We start from the raw sequence: 20,733 nt of genomic DNA on the forward strand, positions 1-20,733 counted from the left end.
GAGCAGAGGGGCTCCAGCCCTTGGAGCTCCTCTGCAGCCTCCTCTGGATTCATTCCAGCAGCTCCATGTCCTTCTGATGTTAGACCCCAGAGCTGGAGGCAGCTCTGCAGGTGGGGTCTGCCAGAGCAGGACAGAGGGGCAGAATTTCCCCCTTCACTGCTGCCCATTCCATGGGATCAGCCCAGCACACATGGCCAGGGTATGTCCAGCTTCCCATCCAGCCACCTTCCCAAGCTGTCTCTCGCCTCAGAGCTGCTCTCAATCCATTCTCTACCCAGCCTGAACTTGTGCTTGGGATTGCTGCAATCCCAGTGCAGCACCATGCACTTGGCTTAGTTGGACTTCACAAGGCTGGCACAAGGCCCAACTCTTCAACCTGTCCAGGCCCTTCTGCCATCCCTTCCCTCTAGCACCACGCAGCTTGGTGTCATTGGAAACTCCATCTCACTGTCCATGCCATTGGCTTAGAAGATAAACAGTGCTGGTCACCATTCCAAGTCACGAGAACACCAGTCATCACTGCTGTCCATTCTGACATCAAGACATTACCCAGTAGTTAAGTGCAGACTGGAATCTTAATCCAAAGATTAAATGAAGCTGACACCACTGCACTTTCACATGACTGTATTTACACTATCTTTGATACTTCCTGCCCTACTGTGTCAAATTTATCAGAGAATGAACTCAACCTGGCTTTTTCTTTCACTTCTCATTTTCAAGGACAGTAAGCAGAATGACTGCAGAGGGGTGGCTGCAGCACAGACTTGGCAGAATGCAGCTGAAACCCAGTTATTCATTACCACACAGATAAAGAACTGATGTCATTTATATGACTGTAAGTCACTCGTGTCATAGCAGAATCATCTACCAAATCTGGTGGAACAATTGTGCCTCACACAATGCTACAAAAAATGGGTCAGTTAAGAAAAAAAATGAGTTTTAAGCTTTAGACCATGGATAGGATAGTCTATATGAGGATAGGACTGAATAGCACAATCCAGGTAAGATAATGGCTTGAAAAAGCCACAAGTTCTTGTTTGATATGTCTGAAGTATGAGGAATGTAGAAGAAAAGGTTTAAATATTTACTGAAGTTTGAGTTATGTCAGCTTCACCCCCTTTTAGGGTCTGCAAGGGGGGCAGGCAGGGGAGGAAAGAACTAGTGTTTTCCCTCCAACCTAACCACACCTTGTTTGCTCACTGTAATGGAATGTCCTATTCAGAGGAGGAAGCTTGTGTGATTTAAAAGCCCTGGGGCTTTTCTGAACCAGAAGAAATTAAACCCTGAAAGCCTTTTAAAAGTCTGAAGGACCACCACTGTCCAGACAGCTCACTTGAAATCACAATTTCTCAGGACACTTCAAATCAAATACTAGGACAAATAAACTGCTCAAGAGTCACAAGCACCAAAATATCCAGCATTCCTAACATCTTAGCACTCCACCTGAAGATCAAGGCACAAGAAGCTTTGGCTGCACACCTTTAAAACTGGTTTCCTTCTCAGATAAGCTGCACCACAACTCTATCAGCTTCAGAGCAGAGACTGCACAGATCTCCTGCAGAAGATCCAAAATTAAATGAAAAGACAGAAGAAAGGATTACAAGCATGCATTTTGCTTGTAATTACAGATTAAGACATAAATATGTGTTACAAATCACAAGCAAATTCAGACTGGATTACTATATGGTTTTGAGTTCCTACTTAACAAAAAAAAAGCTACACTTGTAAAACAAATTTGATGACAAAAATACAGACTGCCATGAGGAAAAAGCATATTCCCATTCAAGCTTTATATAATAAATAAAGAATTAGTTTACTGAGGAAATAAAACTTTAGTTTATGAAATGTATTTTCAAAATGCATTTCTGAACTGTTCAGATAATGATAATCAAAACCAGAAGCATCTTTCTGTGCTAAGTGTAACCACTCTGACCTTGCTCTTGGGGAATGCACAATAGCTTCAGTATGTACAGACTGTGGAAAGAAAATAAAAGCCAAGACCCAAATTATGAAAGTTAGGCAGCTCCTGACAAGACAGTCACCACTTTGTACCAGAGGGTATCATTCTATTGCTTCAGCAAATTATTTCAAACACCTCAAAATCACAGCAAAGAATCTATGGAGCCAGTGGCACTGATGGCTTTTTGTAAATTGGGCATTTCTGTGACATATTTCAGCTTGGATTCAAGGCTTGCACCATGCAAGCCATGATGAATTTCACAACACATGGACTACCTGTAAGGACAGAGCAGACAACCTTGCTATCAGAACTTTAAATCTCACTACCACTGAAGAATCATTTTTAACTAGAAGACACTCTATACAGGTCAAGTCCCTGCTTATTTTAAAAAATGAACTAATGTTTTGGAAAAAAAAAAATCTCAACAGGAGTATAGTGTTCCAATGGGAGTAAATTAAGACTAGTATGTCTTCACAGAAACATTTCTCAGCTGGTCTAAGATGTCTGGGGTCAGTGGTCTCATATACTGCTGTAAACAAAACCTGCTTTCTCAGACTGGCCAGGAGCATGTTAAAACTTCTAGTTCCCAGAAACAGTGTTAACATTATCTAAATTCATTAAACAACACCTGATCTAATTCTTTATCTATACACAGCAATATCTGCTGACTCAATGAAGGCAGAAGTATTGTTTTGCTAATCAAGAATCAAATAAGCCAGGAATCTAGCTAAATATCCTCAAGAATTGTAGAATGTAAAAATACAGTTCAAGATAAGTTCATGGCAAAAAGCATTCTTTGAGCAATACAGTTGAACCCTTAACACACACTCAATCTGCCCCAAAGAATCAACTTTTCTTTGATAGCTATTAGATTTCTCAAGCAACCAGGTCCCTCCATCTAAGTTTGCCAAGATTTCTTCCCAAAGCTGCCATTTCATTACCTCAGCCGAAGTACCAAATATGATTAAAGACGTGTCAATTGAGTTGGAAAATCTTAACGTCAGTGAAAAGTTATTCTTCACATGCTTGTGTTCCGATTTTTCAGACTGCTCTGTTTGCAAGTGACTTATCTGTTACCAGGCACAAAGCAATAACAACTTCAGTGGGGTTGTACTAAGTCTACTGCAGCTGAAATCCTTATTTTCCCATTCTTCCAAACTGGAGTAAGGCCACAATAAGGAGGATCACTTACAGATTATGCTCATTTAACAAGTGGATTGCAGATGCTCCAAAATTATCCATAGGCCAGTTCAGCAACACGTATCTCTACTTACTTGCAAATCCAGCTTGCCACACTTCAAAGAAGTTAAAGATAATACATTGAGAAAGATAATTTGGAAGCATTTTTGGAGCAGAACTGGCAAGGAATCCCATATGTTTGCTTTATTCATATTTTATCCTGAAAATAATTTTTTTACATCAGAACTTCCACTGTCAGTAACTCACTTTCCATGATTTAACACAGCGTGAACCACACACAACATACCAGTTTTTCTGAGCAGTGCAAATGAGTAGATCTAAAATACAGCACCAATACACCAAAATAATTGCTTGAGTATGTGCAGATTCAAAATATGTCCTGTCTGATTTACTTAATCTTCTCTGAAATTTCATTTCCTAAACTAATGAAAAGCATCCCAAACTGGACTAATCCAGTCTGCTGGGGTTTGAGTTCAAGGTTCAGTCAACAAACTGTGAAGATACATCAACATTCTCCACATGCAAAGGTGCTGCAGACCTTGCACATCAACTAAGATAAACTTACTCAATGCTTTGCATCCTTAAGGAACCCAGAACCACTCTGAAGACCCAAGAAGGGCACCTCTGATTCATGCTTTATGCACTCTTCAGTTGCAACAAGTCTGCACCATCCCAGTGGAGGGTGACCTGTTTTTTTTATTTATACATTTGCCCTTCCCACAAGGGCTACAGCAATGAATTCAAACTGGTCTTCAAAGTATCAGCATCTAGAAAAATCAAACATCAAGACAAAAACTGACTAATAACTGCAATTTTCTGGCATGCTTGAGGTTTTCAATAATGATCAAGGTGAGCTGCATAAAAAGACACATTTGAGATGTAACTCCAGCTCAGAAAAACAGTTTCCAGGAAATTACTTCAGGAACAAACCTATCCCTTTTAGTTATATTATTATTTCCCTGTATTTTGATCCTGTTTCTGTGAGGGCCCAGTATTACAATAGACAGATGTTTTCTACTTTAATGACAACAAAAGGAATTTAGACAGGACAAATAACCCATGGTAGTATCCTTAATTTCACTCCCCCTTACACCATTTCATACACCTTTTGGTACCTGAGGTACATCAACGTCATAAAACAACTGCAAAGATGTCAGATGCCTCAATGTACATGTCCAAGACTTGCATGGTAGCTGTTTGAATCCTTTGGCCTTTGCTGTCTGTATTTGCCATGCACAGTGGAAGGAAAAAAATTAGTCTTTCTCTAAATTACAAAATACCAAGGAAACCTTTACAGTTGTTTACTGTTATCTCAGATCAACTAATGCCAAATATTCCTGCAAAAAATGCACCAGACTAGATCAGGTTTCTTCCATTACTGCCTGGGTCCTGTTTGTTTATCTTTAAATTTTATATATTTTTTGGCTTTTATAACACTGAATACCAACAAGTTCAGTATTTAAACATATGACCAAAAACAACAACAAAAAAAAGCCCTTCTTGGAGATCAGACAACTCCAGCAGCTATGCTTGCAAATGACAATGTTCTTGCTACCTTTTAAATGTAAAACCTTTTTAGGCATTTGATGCCATCTTCTACCCCTTCATTTTTTCTCCAACCTGAAGTATGACATTGAGGGGGCAACTTCCTACTGCTCCTACTAGTCCTTCCTTAACACATTTTGTTGGGAAGAAGGTGTAGCATCCATCAGATTGTGTGTACTATTTCATTTCTCTGTACTATTATTACAGAGAAATAATGTAAGTAAAACTATTTCTTTCAATACTTTCCAGTTCCAAGTTACTTAGCAGGGAAGTAAGAGCTCTTGAAAATCTTTAAGAGACAGAGTAGGAGTGATAGCTCAAAAATTCAACATAAATAATTCATCTGAATGTGCATTTCACTTGTCCAGATATATAAAGCAAACCAGAAAGGTGATTAAACTTAAAAAACCCTATTTTTCCTCTTAGAGGAGTATATATCTTTCCAAGCTGTTTATACCCAAAAATACTATAACATGAGCAGCAACACCAACACAGGGAATGTCACAATGTATGTCTCACTCCAGCCACAACAATCCTTATTTTGCCCTAAGCTGGAAGTCATTCTTTATTAAAAATCTGGGAGCAGACTAACAGAAGCATTAAATACAGGGATTGAGAAACACAGTCTCAGAACATATCACAAATAGTTTCATCTTAACATTCTCACTTGTTGTTGAGCATGTGATGAAGTGTTAGGTTTCAGTTCCACCATAACACTGCCAAGGAATTTAGGTGATTTATTCTGCAAGCAAACTTGTTCATCACTGGAGGGAGGAACATGCTGCTGTCTAAGTAGCTTTAATTTGGGAGTTACATGCCCATAGAATCACAGAATCATTAAGGTTCCTAGATCTTTAAGAACATCCCAAATCCAACCACTTGCCCAGCACTGCCAAGGCTACCACTAACCCATATTTCAAGTGCCACATCCACATGGCTTTTAAATCCCTCCAGGGATGTTGACTCCACCACTGTACCAGACTGGACCAGAGCTGGACAACATTTTCAGGGAAGAAATGTTTCCTAATATCCAACCTAAAACTTCTCTGACACAATTTGAGGCTGCTTCCTCTCATCCTGTCACTTGTTACCTGGGAACAGAAACCCCCCCCCATGTGGCTCCACCCTCTTGTGGAGTTGTAGAAAGTGAAAAGGTCCCCCTGAGCCTTTTCTTCTCCAGCCTGAGCTCTGACAACTCTTTCATTCTCTCCTGGTGCTCCAGACCCTTCCCCAACTCCATCCCCATCTCTGGGCATGCTCCAGCTCCTCTTGCTGTCTTGCAGAGAGACAGGGAGGAGGATTGGAAGTGCCTCACCAGTGCCCAGCACAGGGGGACAGTCACTGCCCTGGGCCTGTGCCATATCATTACTGGTACAGGCCAGGTGCCATTGGCCTCCTGATTACCTGGGCACACCTGGGCTTATGTTCAGGCATGGCTGATCAGCACCCCCAGGGCTCTTCCCAGCCACTCTGCCCCAAGCCTGCAGCGTTCCATGGGGTTGTGGTGACCCAGGGGTAGTATACAACCCTTGGCCTTGCTGAACCTCATACAACTGGCCTTGTCTCATCAATGCAGCCTGTCCAGATCATTCTGCAGAGTTTTCCTGCCCCCTCCAGCAGGCCAACACGCCTGCCAAATATGGTGTCTGTTGGGGAAGATGGAACAGGAAAGCCTTATAAATATGATTGTCTGGCAAAAGATTTTGAGAATAGAAACTATAAGCAAGACTGAAATGAAAGCAAGCTTTGAGATACCTTAGTTACTGAACAACTGGAAAAAAACAATGGTATGGCTGGCTGAAGGTAATCTCCTTTTGATGAAACAATTCCCTCTGCTTACAGACAGGTCCAGGGGTCAGAGCAGACCCTACTAGCTTGGCAGAAGGGGTCCAAAGAGTAATTTTAAGGGTTTAAAATGTAACACAGTATGGTAATGTAATGATTCTTATAGGCTGTATGTAAATGCTATAGGATTTGTATATTGTACTAGATTGGTTAGTGAGAATTAGAATATTCAGCACAAAAGAAGATTTATTGTATTGTAACAGGAACCTCACTCTCTTACCCTTTTTGCTCTCTTACCCTTTTACTCCCTTACTCTCTTACCCTCTCATCCTCTCTCCCCCTCTCTTCTCTCGGGCCTGCTCCGAGCTGTGGCTGGCAGCTCCAAGCAGGGCCCTGCACCCAGGCCCTTTGCAATAAACCACAAGTTCCACGACCTGGCTTCAGAGATCTCTCATCTCCGTCCGTCCTACCCCCCGACGCTCCTACAGGCGTACTCTGCAAACTGACTCGAAGTGCACTCTTTGCTTTGAAATCTTTCAGACTCCAGAACTTCTGAGAATTCTTTCTTCCTACATATTGCATGCACTCTGGAGATGCTGAAAGGGATCACTGAAGAAGTGAATTAATGAGAAATTTTGTCAAAATCAGATTCTTGCCTTAACATGGTAATTCAAAACATCATAAAAGTAGACATCATAGGAGAAAACTTGGAGCTTTTTGGTAGTATCAAAATCACGTTTTAGAAGACAAGAAAGGAGCAGTTATTAAGCAGATTACAAACACTAATATCTCTACAATTACAAAGCTGACCACATACTATATGCTACTGGTAGTCACTCTGTACTTCATTCTAAGTTCATTCTATGGCCAGACAAGAGCTAAGCTCTCACCACAACCTCCTACTTCAAAGTCCCAATGTAACAGTTATTGTAACAGAAAAAAACTGTAAATTCTCAAGGTCCTCATAGAAGTGACCTGGATCATGCAAGTAAACCAATCAGAAGCAGATGAAGCATTTCCCAGAAGTTACTTACATTTTGAAAGCTCTCAAAATATTTAACCAGCTCAACAGGAGGGCTTAGAAAAGTCAGTAAAGAAACTTGAAAGTGTGGTAACATCTTTATACAGTATGACTTTAAAAACAAACACCTGTACTTATGAATTTGCTCTTGAGCGAAAACCTCAGCTATTTCCCCCAACAAACAATTTCTAGAATCTCCTAATAAGGATGTCAGAGAAACCCTTTGTCTTGGTTTAAAGGACAAGTGCCTGCCAAGGAAGGTGGGAACCTTATTGGGATGGAAAACACGAATCCCTTCCCTCCAAATTACTGTAACTTTGAAATTACAAGGCTTTCAGGCAAAGATATGGGAAAAGGAACACAGGGCTTTACTAGTGTATATGTGTATAACAAGACAAACAAACAACAACGGCAGCGACAACAAAATAAAAACAGAGACACAACCACAGCCTTCTCTTGGCCATTGAGCACTTTCCCCTTTGGTGTAGTTAGGGCTACAGCCGGCAGCACAAGCCTGCTCTTGAGAGAGAGTGAGAGCTGAGCCCAGCCCCTAATTCCCAGCCAATTCTCTCAGTATCCCTGCATTTTCCATGAGAAAATCTCCCCACTAAGAGACAGAAGCAAACTGTGCCCCGTCTCCAGCTCTGGCCACATCTTTTGTCTCCCTTAAGTATCTGTTGTTCCCATTTCTTAAAACAAGAAATGGGATAAAAAACTCCTGAGAAAGGAAAAAAAAAAAAAAAGGAAAAATCCTAACCTCCAACACCCTGCAATGAAAAAAAAAAAAAAGAAAAAAGCCAAATATGTAAGTATAAGCCAGTCAATAAGGAAGACACTATGTGTTATAGTAAAGACCAAATACAGGGATTACATCACTGCAATTACTCAACAATTTATGCTGGAGTTTGAAAAGCTGCTAAAGGACAGGTAACTGAAATTTAAAAAATCTAATAATGTATGTTAACTGCTGTGCTCAACACAATTAGCAAGGGAGAAACATGATCTATTAGTTTAGAAAGAAAACTGCAATTTAAGACATTTGACATAAAACCTTGGAGTTGGTAGGATTGTTTCTCCAATAGCTGGGAAGAGAAGATCTCCAGCAGGAGCCAATTCTGAAAAAATCTTGCACAACACAGGTAAATAGCCCAGCAGGGATTAGTTTACTTAGCTAAAATCTCTCCTTTTCAGAAATCTGTTGTGAAATCAAGTATTAAGTCACAAGAGTTTGGAAGACTGCAGCATGAAGGACTAAACCTTCTAATCAGTATGAGAGAATAGGAAACTGAATTAATCTTTACACACCCACAAACAAGGAGCTCTACTACTCAGGAATTTATTTTCAAGATACAAATGTTCTAGTTTGCAACCCTTCTCAAAGTGATGTACAGGAAGGAGTACGATCATCTGCTTCAAGAACTACACTGAAGCAAAACAGGTCAATGTTCTATTAAGGTACCCAGAAGTGTGTTTGGATAAGTTATTAAAATGGTATCAAAATTACTTTGCAAGATGTAATTATATAGTTGTGTTTTATGGTGTCACAACAGGAAGACAAGTTTAAATCTTAAGGCAAATTACCTTGCCTGTCCTGCCAAAAGTCACTAACCTTCAAAGAGAAATCAGACACTTTAAAGCATCCAAATTCTGTCAACTAGGCACAATAAAACCCTTCCATCTTTATTTCAATTATGAGGAATTAGTGTTAAATTGTTGCAGTACTTTGACTGCATATTTCCAAAGAGAAGAATTTGTTTTTTCACAGCTTCCTGTCAAGAGAGTCAGCTACTTTCCACAAGTTCATTTCCCCTGTCATTTCCTTTGCTCCTTTTTCAAACTTTTGTGGGAATATGAAATTTTTGATGCTGCAAGCTTGACTGCACCCATCCAGAGACACACACAAGGTCACAGAATTCCTGAATTGTAAGGGACTTCAAGGTCATCTCATTCCAACCACCTGCCAGGGCAGGGACACCTTCAGCTAGACCAGGTTGCTCCAAGCCCCATCGAACCTGGCCTTGAAAACTTCCAGGGATGGGTAGTCCATAAAGCCTTTGGGCAAACTTTGCCAGTGCCCAGAATCTGAACAGAGCAGTTGGCCTTCCACCAATGGTCAGTGTTGCATTCCTGGCAGCTCAGTAGTTTCCGGCTACAAAGGGAACCTTAACCAGTAATTGCCACTAATTTAATGTAAGAGCACACAGGTGTCAAGACAGTGGGAAAATAAACAAAGTTCCAAAACACAGGAGAAGACATTCAGAGAGTGAACTTAAAGACAGCAAGACAGTTTCCTAGAAGGAAAACAGTAACAGTGTAGCTACATGTTCAAAGACAATTATTACAGAACAAATGAAAAGCTCTACATTGAATATTCAGTTGATTTATAGTAGGTGGCAGATTACTGTTTTTTAATCAATTGATTAAAAAAACTGTGTTAAAACAAAGCAATTTGTTTTCTCCCATTTATCAACCACTATTAGGGCACTGGCAGCAGCTCCCCAGTGAAACTACACTTGCTATCTGCAGTTTATTCCCACAGCCAGTAGCAAAACATAAAAGGCAAGTTTTCCAAATAGAAACCAAAACTCATGAAACACTAAGAAACACTAATTTTTTCTAGCACTACTGGGTAACAAATCAAAGCCATATATGTGCCAACAGACCTAGAATACCAAAGCTGAGTTACTCTATTGTATCCCAAAATTCCAACAAGAGAAACTCAACAACTATTCCACAGCTACTGAAAGCAGTAACAAGTAACTTCAAATTCCTTATCACCTCAGACTGCCCAGAAGTGTTTAAGATGGATTTTTTTGGTGTTGATTTGTTGAAGACAGTAGATCAGTGTATGTACAATATACTCACTCTCGCTCTTTTTCCGTCAGCTTGTCATTTATATTGTCTTTGATTGTAGACCGGGAGCCCTTGTGAATGATAGGATACCTGAGTGGCACTTGTAAGAAGAAGGAGATCATGGAAATTAGGTGAGCAGTATAGCCCAGGGCAACAGCAATGCTTCCATCATCTTTTGCTGTCAATGACAAAAAGATTCTATTATTAATTGGACCCATTGAATCCTAATATTCATCTTTATTGCTCAATACAATATTCATCAATATTGCTCAGAACAACAATTACTGCAGCTCTCAGAAGTCAGAACTCAAGGACAGAAGGAGACCTGGTGTCATTTTTGAGAGCTTTACAACTGTTTGCACTTCACTGTGTTGTGTTTGCCTCTTGCAATGAGGCACAGAAAACTGGTGATGGCTTGTTCTCCTGCAGATTTTACTTTCAAAGCAGCACTGCCAGGATGGGGGAGGGTGGAGAAGAGATGGGAAAAGTGAAACAAAATTCACAAGACAAAACTCAACTATTAAGATTTCTGCGATTCTCTAGATGGAGCTGACACATGTGAGTGGGATCAGGAGAAAGCTGCATTCCTCCTCAACTTTATTCACAAGTGAGATCAGCTGGAGAGACACTGACCCCATGCTATGAACTCTGTTCTCTGCCAATAGCTGGAAAAACTTAGATTAACCCATTGTTTTAAAGTACCATTTTCAATTTGACAGCTAAAGTTTCAACCTTTAAGCTTCACCTGCTAGGAATACACATAGATCTTGCAATTGAAACTACATCTTCTAGCCACATAAAGGCTTTTCCTTTCTCTTTTCTCTATTTTAATTCTTTTTAAGGGATACAGACAGCACAATAGTCCCTTCTGATGTATCCATGAAACCAGCAGAACAGAGGACCTTCAACAAAGCTTATAATGATATTCAACAACCATACTGAGCTCTATCAAAGCCTGTCATGACGTATGTATTTAAGTTACACCCCTGTCAAAATGGATTTTGTAGAAAAGGTTCAAAATTTGCAGCAAAACTGGTTTTCTGGATTTTTTTTTGGACACCTAGTTTTTTAAAAGATCGTATCTACTGAGTCTGAGATAAGATCCATGCCAGACAGCTGGGTTTCAAAATTAACTGCTTATTTCACTAAATTGAATGCTTAGTACTTCTTCCTCACAATACAATTCTTCTAAAGACTTGGATAAAGAATTAGTAATTCTTTTGCAATGAATTAATACCAGGAAAGTGCAAATGAGCCAGAAGATGGCATACCACTCATTACCCAGGAATCAGCAAACTGAGTTCATTATCACATTTAGTGTGATCAGGAAAACAAAGCAATAGACTGATTTTTATCCTATTGACAAATTAATTTGTTTTAAAGATTATTTCTCCAATATTCGAGCATCCAATATACATATTGGATGTATACAAGTTAATTACTATGGGGTAGCTTTAAAGAGTCAGACAACTGATGGAGGTTTTTGCTCAAGAAACCGAGTGAACAGGTACAGAGGGCAAGAAATCCTCAAGGAGATTTTAAAGAATTTCCAGTTCACGTCCAACATTTTTAGATGAATGCATGCAGTTACCTGTACAACTGCTATACAGGCAGGCATATGATATATTTGCTTCTGGAATAGGATGAGGGTTGACAGTTGAAGTAGAAGGTCACTTGTAAAGTACTCCATACTGCCAGAGATGTTCAAAGGCTTTTTTTGCAAGGTATTTATTCGTCAAGTTCACCAGCAACTACAGCAAACCAAATGGGGATTCATGCCTGTTGCCCCACCGAGACCTATGGACTAAGAGTAGCCCCAATGGAATTCTAGGTCAGACACCAATATTTTCCAGAATCACTGAGTTTGGAAGGCACTTCACCCCTGGCTCAAAACAGGTTCTTCCCAGGACTGTGTCCGGCTGGGTTCTGAGCATCCCCAAGAATGGAGACTTGGCTGCCTCTCTGGGTAACCTGTTCCAGTGTCTCAATATGCAGTCTTAGAACACAGAGGTACTTTACTAAGAGTCAAAAGGAACCTCCTTTGCATTAGCTAGGAAGTACCAACAAATAAGTCGTCAGTTTTCTCCTAGTCTATATCTTTCTGGTCAAAAATTTGGACCCCAAGCTATTGCTACCAGTTTTCTTAATTTTACAAAGTTTAGAAGCAGTGTTAACTGTAACAACTACATTAAGAATATGCAGCTACCTTGAAAGTCTTCAGAATTAGGAAGCTTGACTCCACAAACAAAGTAATCCTTTTGGTTGTTCTGTAAATTTAACAGCAACAGTGGAAAGTGAGCATTAAACAGTAACATCCAGAACACCAAAACCTGCATAAAACATGACAACAAAGCTAACAAACAATAAAATAAAAATTAAAAACCTAAATATTCAACTAAACTTAGAGCGACTGACACAGTATTTTAATCCACATCTCACATAGTTCAGAAAATGAATGCAACTTTTTTAAAGAGTGAATAACTTTTTATTAATTCATTATATAAAAGATTTTGAATCTCAGCATTTTAACATGTTTCTGTGCACTCAGCCTACTGTCAGGGTTACTTTATGCAATTGTACACAAAATGGAAAACACCCATTAAATTATAGCTATTCTATTTTCATAGAGGACACTGTGTAAGAGGTGCTGGCCTAAGTTCCCTCCCAGAAAAGTTTGTAATCTGAAGACCAAATGTAAGAAAAAGCTGAAATAAACAGAATGAGTGAAGAGCAGATCCTGTCACAAGTAAAGCATAATATTTGTTTGCAAGGTAATAAATAGAAAGTACATTTCACATTGAGCAGATTGTCAGGATGTTGAAAACATACCAAATCAATAGGGTAGATGTAGGATAGCTCCGACAGCAGCTGCTTGCATCGAATAGTCTGCTGGGCATTTATCTTCAAAAACTGTTCTCTTTGGGGAAAGAGATTCCAAAACTATTATTTTCTTCAAAAGCTCCAAATAAAGGTGTCAAGCTGTCATATCCCTTCTGCAGCTTTCCAATTATCATCTCCTCCAAAAAGTTAGGTAAATCCACCCCAAAAAAAAATACAGTATACAAAGCTAATTTTTGTTTTCATGCATACCATACACTATAGACATATTTTGACTACAAGAATCAGGTATTACAAAGCTGTGTTACCCTAAAACACAGCAGAAATTCCTATCAGGGTCTACACATACAACCAAGCATTAATTTTCTTCTCTTCTGGACTTGCCACTGGTAATCACTTTAGATATCTACAAATTGTAGCAGGGATATCTTAACAGAAGTTTTAGGGCAACATGAGAAAGAATTTGGTGCCAGAAGTCCCATTTTCAATGGCTTGCTCTCAAGCTTACCTTTTTTTTTCCAGTTACAGAACAAACATAGATCCTTTTACCTCTTAGCAGTGCATTCCTTTCTTGATTCATATAGAGATTCATTATGCTCTTCAAGTTTCTGGTATTCAGTCCCAAATGCATTTTCTAAGCAACAGGAGGAATCAGGAAAAAAAAAATTCTTAGTTATCCAAACTTTTAAAAATAGATACTGACAAAATATCGGCAATAATCCTCCACTTATTCTTACCTTCCCATTTTCCATATTATGCTCCCAAACTAGAGAATGTCAGACAGCACAGGAGAATATCTGTCTTCATGCACTACACACCATTCAACAGCCAAACACAACCCATCAGATTTCATCTTCCTTTAATACCTATTCCTCTCACAACCACACAGTGCAGTAAAATCCAATTATGGGATCTCAATACTTGCAAAGCCAGAATAAAGTATATGGTAAAAACAATACATGCATAGCCAGAACAAAGTACATGGTAAAAAACATCCTTTTTAGTAGTAACTAATTACTTTAGACTCAACTAAGTATTGAAAACAAAAAATCCTGCAACAAAATCAAGTATGTGTATAGTTTGATCTTGGTGAGCTCCAAAGAGACAATGATACAGCATTTCACTATAGGAGACTTGCCTGGTAAAGGATGATACCAAGATGAGTATTTCATATGTCACTTACATATTAAAATATTAAGAGGGATTTTTGCCTTCTAATACTTAAAACTGAATCCAAATCACAGGTACAGCAACTTCCCTCATGACATGAAGTTCCTTTATGATGGCAATTTTTACTGTACTATACTGCAGTTCTTCTGATGTTCTCAAAAAATGTCAATTAAACACAGATTTAAGATTGCTGTGGAGGGGTGTCACAGTAAGAAGTTATTTAGAGACAAGATACCAGAAACTGCTGTCTAAAACTCAGTATAACACAGAGTGAAGAAATTACACCTGGTTGCAAATTTCAGATAAAGAAAAAACACAAGCAGCACACTACAGCCAGACAATGAAAATAGAAAAGAAACCAACACTTTCATTCTGGTCATAAACTAAGCTAAGGTTTCTACACTTACCTCTGTCAAGCAAAGTACTTTTCTTTTTGTGCAACAAGGCTACTTCTTGACCAAGGGCCTTCTTCTGTCGCTCCAGTTCATTACGCAGCACCAGGATCTTCAACTGTAAACATTCACTCTCCTTTTTCTATGGGAAGAAATACAGATTTAAAAAAAAAAAAAAGTTTCTCTGCACAGAAGCAGTTCCATAAAAAGGTGGTAGGAGAGAATTAAAAACCAGGACAAGACTAGCACCTGATAATTTTACTGCTTTGGAAGGAAAGCAATGCAGCTGTGTGTCACAGTGCTTGATCCTCCTGTGGGATGCATCTCTCTTGAGCCCAGATTAAGAAAAAAATTAGGTACGGTGCTTCACCAGGACATAAAAACTGACAGCACAGCACTAGCAGGAGGATGAGAGTTCATTCCCTGGCAAAGGGCTCACCAGCAAGAGGGAAGGTGAGCAGTACAAAGTCTATACAAAGTGTAAGCAGGAGCTGGAAAAAGGCTGGAGATTTTCAAGCTGCACTATTAGATTCAATTCCCAGATTCAGGACAATGAGAATAAGAGGATACAAAGAAAAAGCTGAGAGAGTGTTCAGTCTGGAGAACAGAAAAGGCTCCAGGGAGACCTTAGAGCCCCAGTTGTCCAAGAGAGCTGGAGAGGGAGTTTGAACAAAGGCCTGAAATTACAGGACAAGGGGAAATGGCTTCCCACTGCCAGAGAGCAGTGTTAGATGGGATGCTGGGAATGAAATTCTTGGCTGTGAGGGTGAGGAGGCCCTGGCACAGGTTGCCCAGAGAAACTGTGGCTGCCCCATGCCTGGAAGTGCTCAAGGCCAGGTTGGACAGGGCTTGGAACAGCCTAGTCTAATGAAAGGTACGCCTGCCTATGGCAGGGGTTTGGAACTGGATAAGCTTTAAGCTTCCTTCCAAACAAAAACATACTAGTACTGTATGATATAGTTTTGCTCTCAGATATTTAAAAATTAAAAGCCTTTGCAAGGAGGACTAACTGAAAGGGTAATGGTTGAAGTCAAGATACCAGAAGGAAAAGAAGCTCTGGGTTGGAAAGACTCACAAGAGATTTTATATTGCCCCGTATGGAAGGTGACTTCTTCACCTCTTCATCTACCACGTAACCCCTGTAATTACAGAGGGTAAACAAGCTCCCATTTTTCCCATTTTGTCAAATCCTTGAACCAGGTTTGACACTTTTGGAACTCAGCTGAGTACTCTCAACTCAGAATCTGCTTTAGAGCAATAAATTAACTTCACACTGCAAATGTGTCCTTTACAAGGCACCAAACACATATCACTGAGTACCAATATAATGAAGTCACCACAAACCACTCCTGTTCTGTCAACTCATCTTTGAACCAAGATCAGCTTTCCTGGGCAGAAAGCAGAAACTCATGTCAACAGACTTCTCTGGGGAGGGGAGGGGAGGAGACCAGGAAAAACCAAATGTCAAAAGCCATTGTAAGATCTAGTACAATTTCTGTTTAAAATGAATATGTCACTTGAATGACAGCATTTGCATGAACTCTGTTCATCCAAAGGGAATAAGGGTGCAAGAAGATACAGCCAATAGATTCACCTCACTCTAAATCCACCACAGATTCCTGCCAAGTTTCATATAAATCATTAGAAGCTTGTTTTTCCTGAAAGATCTCTTCTGTGCACTGTGCAATGTTTATGCTTTGATAGCATGATTGTACAAAATAAAGGTAAAAATTGGATAACTGATTTATCAATCCATCTGAGTAACTCACACAACTCAAACTGATGATATTACACAGCTCTCAAATGAATTCCCATTTAAAATGACAGGTGTAAAGAAAGATTCCAAGTTCAAGTGTTAAAAAAAAAGCTTACAGTCAAGACATCAGTCAGATGCTTCAGCAAGCCCATAAAATAAGGTTTTAATAAATCAAACATACCAGTTCATTCCTTGTAGATGTACATCTCAGCTTTTCTTCAATCTCCCTTCCTATTTTCTGAACAGTTACCTGAGTCTGTTTAATTGCACACTGAGCTCTGTGGAGCCTGCAAGGAGAAAGTTACAGCTGTGATAAAGGCTCCCCACACATGCAAACACCTCAAAAACAGCAACAGGAATGCAAACTCAGACTGTCAGCTTCCATTTCAAAACACCAAATAGGAAGCATAAGGAAGGCAGGTTTAGATGGGACATTGGGCAGAAATTGGTCTCTGTGAGAGTGGTGAGGCCCTGGCACAGGTTGCCCAGAGAAGCTGTGGCTGCCCCATCCTGGGAAGCGCTCAAGGCCAGGTTGGACAGGGCTTGGAGCAACTTGGTCTAGTGCAAGGTGCTGAAACTGGATGAGCTTTAAGGTCCCACAACCCCAAACCATTCTGTGATAACTTGCACAGTTTATGAAGAAAACTGCCAAGGCTTTAAATTCAATCAAGTATCAAAATCTCCTCTTCAATTTTTCAATTCAACAGATAGACCAGGCTGCAGGTGAGAGAGCAGGTAATTACAGGTATCTCATTTAAGTTAAATCACCATTAACTTGAAAATAGATACATACAAGCATTGTTAACACAGGCCATCTTTAAAAGTGCAAGTATCCTTTAGCTAACGCACAGCTACCCAGCCAAGAACATGAAACATACTTCAGTATCTCCCACTATGCCATGGGTCCTTCTGTAGCAAAAACATAGCTTTCTTAATTGAATCACGTTTGAAAATATTAAAAGATTATGATGATGTGTTACTGATTGTTAGCCCTGGCTTCAGGGTGAAGAGAGAAAAGCAATTATTTGCCATATTTATTGAAAAAAAAAAACCAGGCAGAGGAAAAAGATGGCAAAAACAGGTCTAAGAGAGACATTAACACCTTTCTTAAAATTAACACGAAGTAGAAATTATTGTATTTATAAGAAAAAGAAGAGTTGTACATAGACACAAACAGTGCTAGTAATATTAATAAACAAGGTCTTGTGATTTAGAACTTTTACATGTTACAGTTCTAAATGAATACACTTAAGTCACCAGATGCCTTTAGTTCCTTCACACTGTTGCTTCTCCTAAACACCATAATAGCATAATTTAAAGCAAAAGTGTAAGTAATTTCTTTGGTTTCTCTGGAGTTTCTCAAACTGCTCACAGCACCAGCAGCTGCAGAGCTGTTCAGGGGCCATCCCATATGAAGAAACACTGCTCTGCTGGCTGCTGAGGGGATGGGGGGGCTGAGACTGCTCAGACCAACAGTCCTGCATCACCCAAGGGCTCAGTCTAAACACACCTAATGTAGAACTGAGACCTCCTGGAAACCCTGATCCTACTGGGAACTACTTCTTAAACCTCCCACCTCTGTGAATGCACCCAGGGCTGCTGGCTATGGAACATGTGGTTACAGAGGTCAAAGCCAAGGTTTGCTGACCATCCTGAACATCACTCAGAGCTCTGCTGCCATGTCATCCACTTCCACACTTTCCAACTTGTCTCTTTCTAAAAGTCTGGAGTGTTTCCCTTCTACATATAAGAAAGCCTTACCCAAGATAAAACTTTTTGGTAAAGAGTAATAACTGAATGACATTTCCCCTTCCTCTTTCTGTATTTTAACACTGGAAGAACATTCTTGATTAAGTCCATTAGGTGATCACAAGACAGTCTTACAAGTTTTCACAGCACTCTATTTAGGCAGCAAAACCTCCTGGAATGTGTTCTACTCATTCAAAGAGTACTTACATAATGGAGAAATTATTAGAAAGGTCATTTGCCATGTGAGTTCCTCACAGTGATTTGATTAACACTCATTAACAACCTACCAGTTGTGTAGTAACTAAGTTCTCCTATGCATGCTCAAAGGACAAGGAACAAACATTTACAGAGACTGACTTCTCAAAACAATACATATAGTCAAATACTTGTTCAACTGGTGAATCAGTATCTAAATATAAATTTCTGATATATAGAAACTGCTATAGAAAATGATTCAGCAATAAAATCTGGTTTTAATAAGCAATTTATGTCTTTTTAAGCCAAGCATCATCCACTCATTCCTTGCACAGTTAAACTTTGCTGCCTTGATGCCAAATAGGGCCATTTACACTGCAAGACAGAAAAATTACTGATATTGGTTGACTCAATTCCAGTACATCCACTGTTGTTCTAAGAACTTTAACATGGTAACATGACCACATCCAAAGTTAAATCTTACAAGATTAAGATTTTAGGGACTTCATCTCACAAAAGCAGCAACCATAAACAGAATTTTTTTTTCTCAGCCAAAAAAAAAGCCTCAACATGGAAATCTTTGGTCATCCAACAAGGGGAATACAAACTAAGCTATTAAGAATAGCAACATGGAAATTTGAAGTGTATCACTTCAGCACAAGTAGACTTTGGTGGAAGCAATTATGATTGCACAATGGAGATCAGCAAGCTGAGGCCATAAATCTGGATTAAAACATACAGAGAATAAACAGAGAGAAACTTCAACCCTGACTGACCACATCTTGTTTCCATTTCTAGGCTAAATGCAGGTTCAATGCTACAGCTTAGTCAGCACAAGCTGTGCTTTGAGCACAATCCTGCTTGGTTTAATGACTGTCAACAGTAAGCCAACTGATTACATCACCTACATGCCATCAGCCAACCTGGGATTCTTCCTACGTTGCCCAAGACTTCATTTTTTTAAGTACTTTATTAAAAATAGCACTTCCATAGCACTTTAAAAGCGAATTGAGGACTTGAAGAGGCCACTGGCCTGCTACCAAATTTCCTCCAGCAACTGGGAAAGCCAAGCCAGTTACAGCAGAAACTCCAGCCTTTTTAAAGGGATAGTTTAGCCAACAGTGTTGTCACTCAGTGTCTGCAGCATCTCACAGCCATTGTCAGCCAGAAGCAGAGCAACTGGAACATGATGACTGACAGATTTACTGCTGTTGCTTGGGGCCCTGAGAGCTGTTCTGCAATTGTCCAACATCAGGCCAGTTCCATGCTGCTGCCTGGGAGAGACCGGAAAGCAAAGCAGACATTTAAATTCTTGAGCATCCTGACTGATTGAAGGTGGAGATCCACAAGGCTGCTGTTCCACCTCCATTCCTACAGCACCAGCTTTCCGAGATGGGAGAGATTAAGAAGACACAAAACACTCTCCCTTCCTTTGAACAGTTTAGAAAACAGTTGAATACATTAAAAGTGCAATCCGTGTATTGTAAGCTAAGACTAACACAAGCTGCATCCCTATTTGGTGCCAGCCAGCTGTAAGATTTTTTTCATAACCTCTTAAACCATCATTTGCTACATCTGCTTTCCCACAAGAAAAAATTCCTAATTTATAATCATACACTCCCTTTCCAATTTCTTAAGACACCTATACCTACAATTTATCAAAAGCAGATGTAGGGCAAGAAAAGACAGTAGGGAGTAAGAAAACAATAAAATACAAGTCTGACTTAATAATTTGTGACAGCAAACCTCTACAAGAGCCAATGCTGTAAGAAACTCATGTGATAGATGAGTAATATGATGGTTGACTCTCACAATTAAAAGGCGAATATCATGTCTATATATTAAGAGAAGTTTTATAGATTTATAGTTATGTTTTACCTCCCCTTGTGTTATTATCGGGGGTGGCCTGGGTTTGGGACATTTGGGATGGTCAGCTTGTTACTATGGCAGCACCTGATCTCTAATCAAGATTTAAGGCAGTGAACTCCACCACTGGACAGCAAAGGAGGAGCCTATGGACTGAATTTTGGGTGGGGTTAAAGGGTTAAAAGGTGAAACCTCCATTGTGTGGATGAGCACATGGTGGGAGAGATCCTCTGCTCCTGGTGCCATAATACTTTCTCTATTCAGTCTTCTGTTGTATTTTTGATAAGGTTTTAATAAACCTTTTAAAGTTTTTGAAACTGAGTATTGTTTCTCACACTCACACAAGCGAGTGATGCAGCACAGATAACTTTCCATCATTCACTCAAACAGTTCTGAGTCCTAC

At 39.7% G+C, this 20,733-nt stretch overlaps 1 protein-coding gene across 2 annotated transcripts in view; it reads right to left on the bottom strand.

Moving 5' to 3' along the window:
- Positions 1-20,733, bottom strand: part of UVRAG (UV radiation resistance associated) — an 88,348-nt gene that overhangs the window by 38,128 nt on the left and 29,487 nt on the right. For both annotated transcript variants that reach the window (XM_071433645.1, XM_071433646.1), the window contains exons 7-12: positions 16,702-16,807; positions 14,780-14,906; positions 13,752-13,836; positions 13,194-13,281; positions 12,571-12,631; positions 10,377-10,542 (exon numbers count right to left, since the gene is read on the bottom strand). In XM_071433645.1, the coding sequence (XP_071289746.1) occupies positions 10,377-10,542; positions 12,571-12,631; positions 13,194-13,281; positions 13,752-13,836; positions 14,780-14,906; positions 16,702-16,807 (633 nt within the window). The remainder of the gene's footprint in view (positions 1-10,376; positions 10,543-12,570; positions 12,632-13,193; positions 13,282-13,751; positions 13,837-14,779; positions 14,907-16,701; positions 16,808-20,733) is intronic.

The sequence above is a fragment of the Agelaius tricolor genome, unplaced genomic scaffold, assembly GCF_023055355.1.
Source record: "Agelaius tricolor isolate 1412-34295 unplaced genomic scaffold, bAgeTri1.0.p SCAF_9, whole genome shotgun sequence".
Lineage (NCBI taxonomy): Eukaryota > Metazoa > Chordata > Aves > Passeriformes > Icteridae > Agelaius > Agelaius tricolor.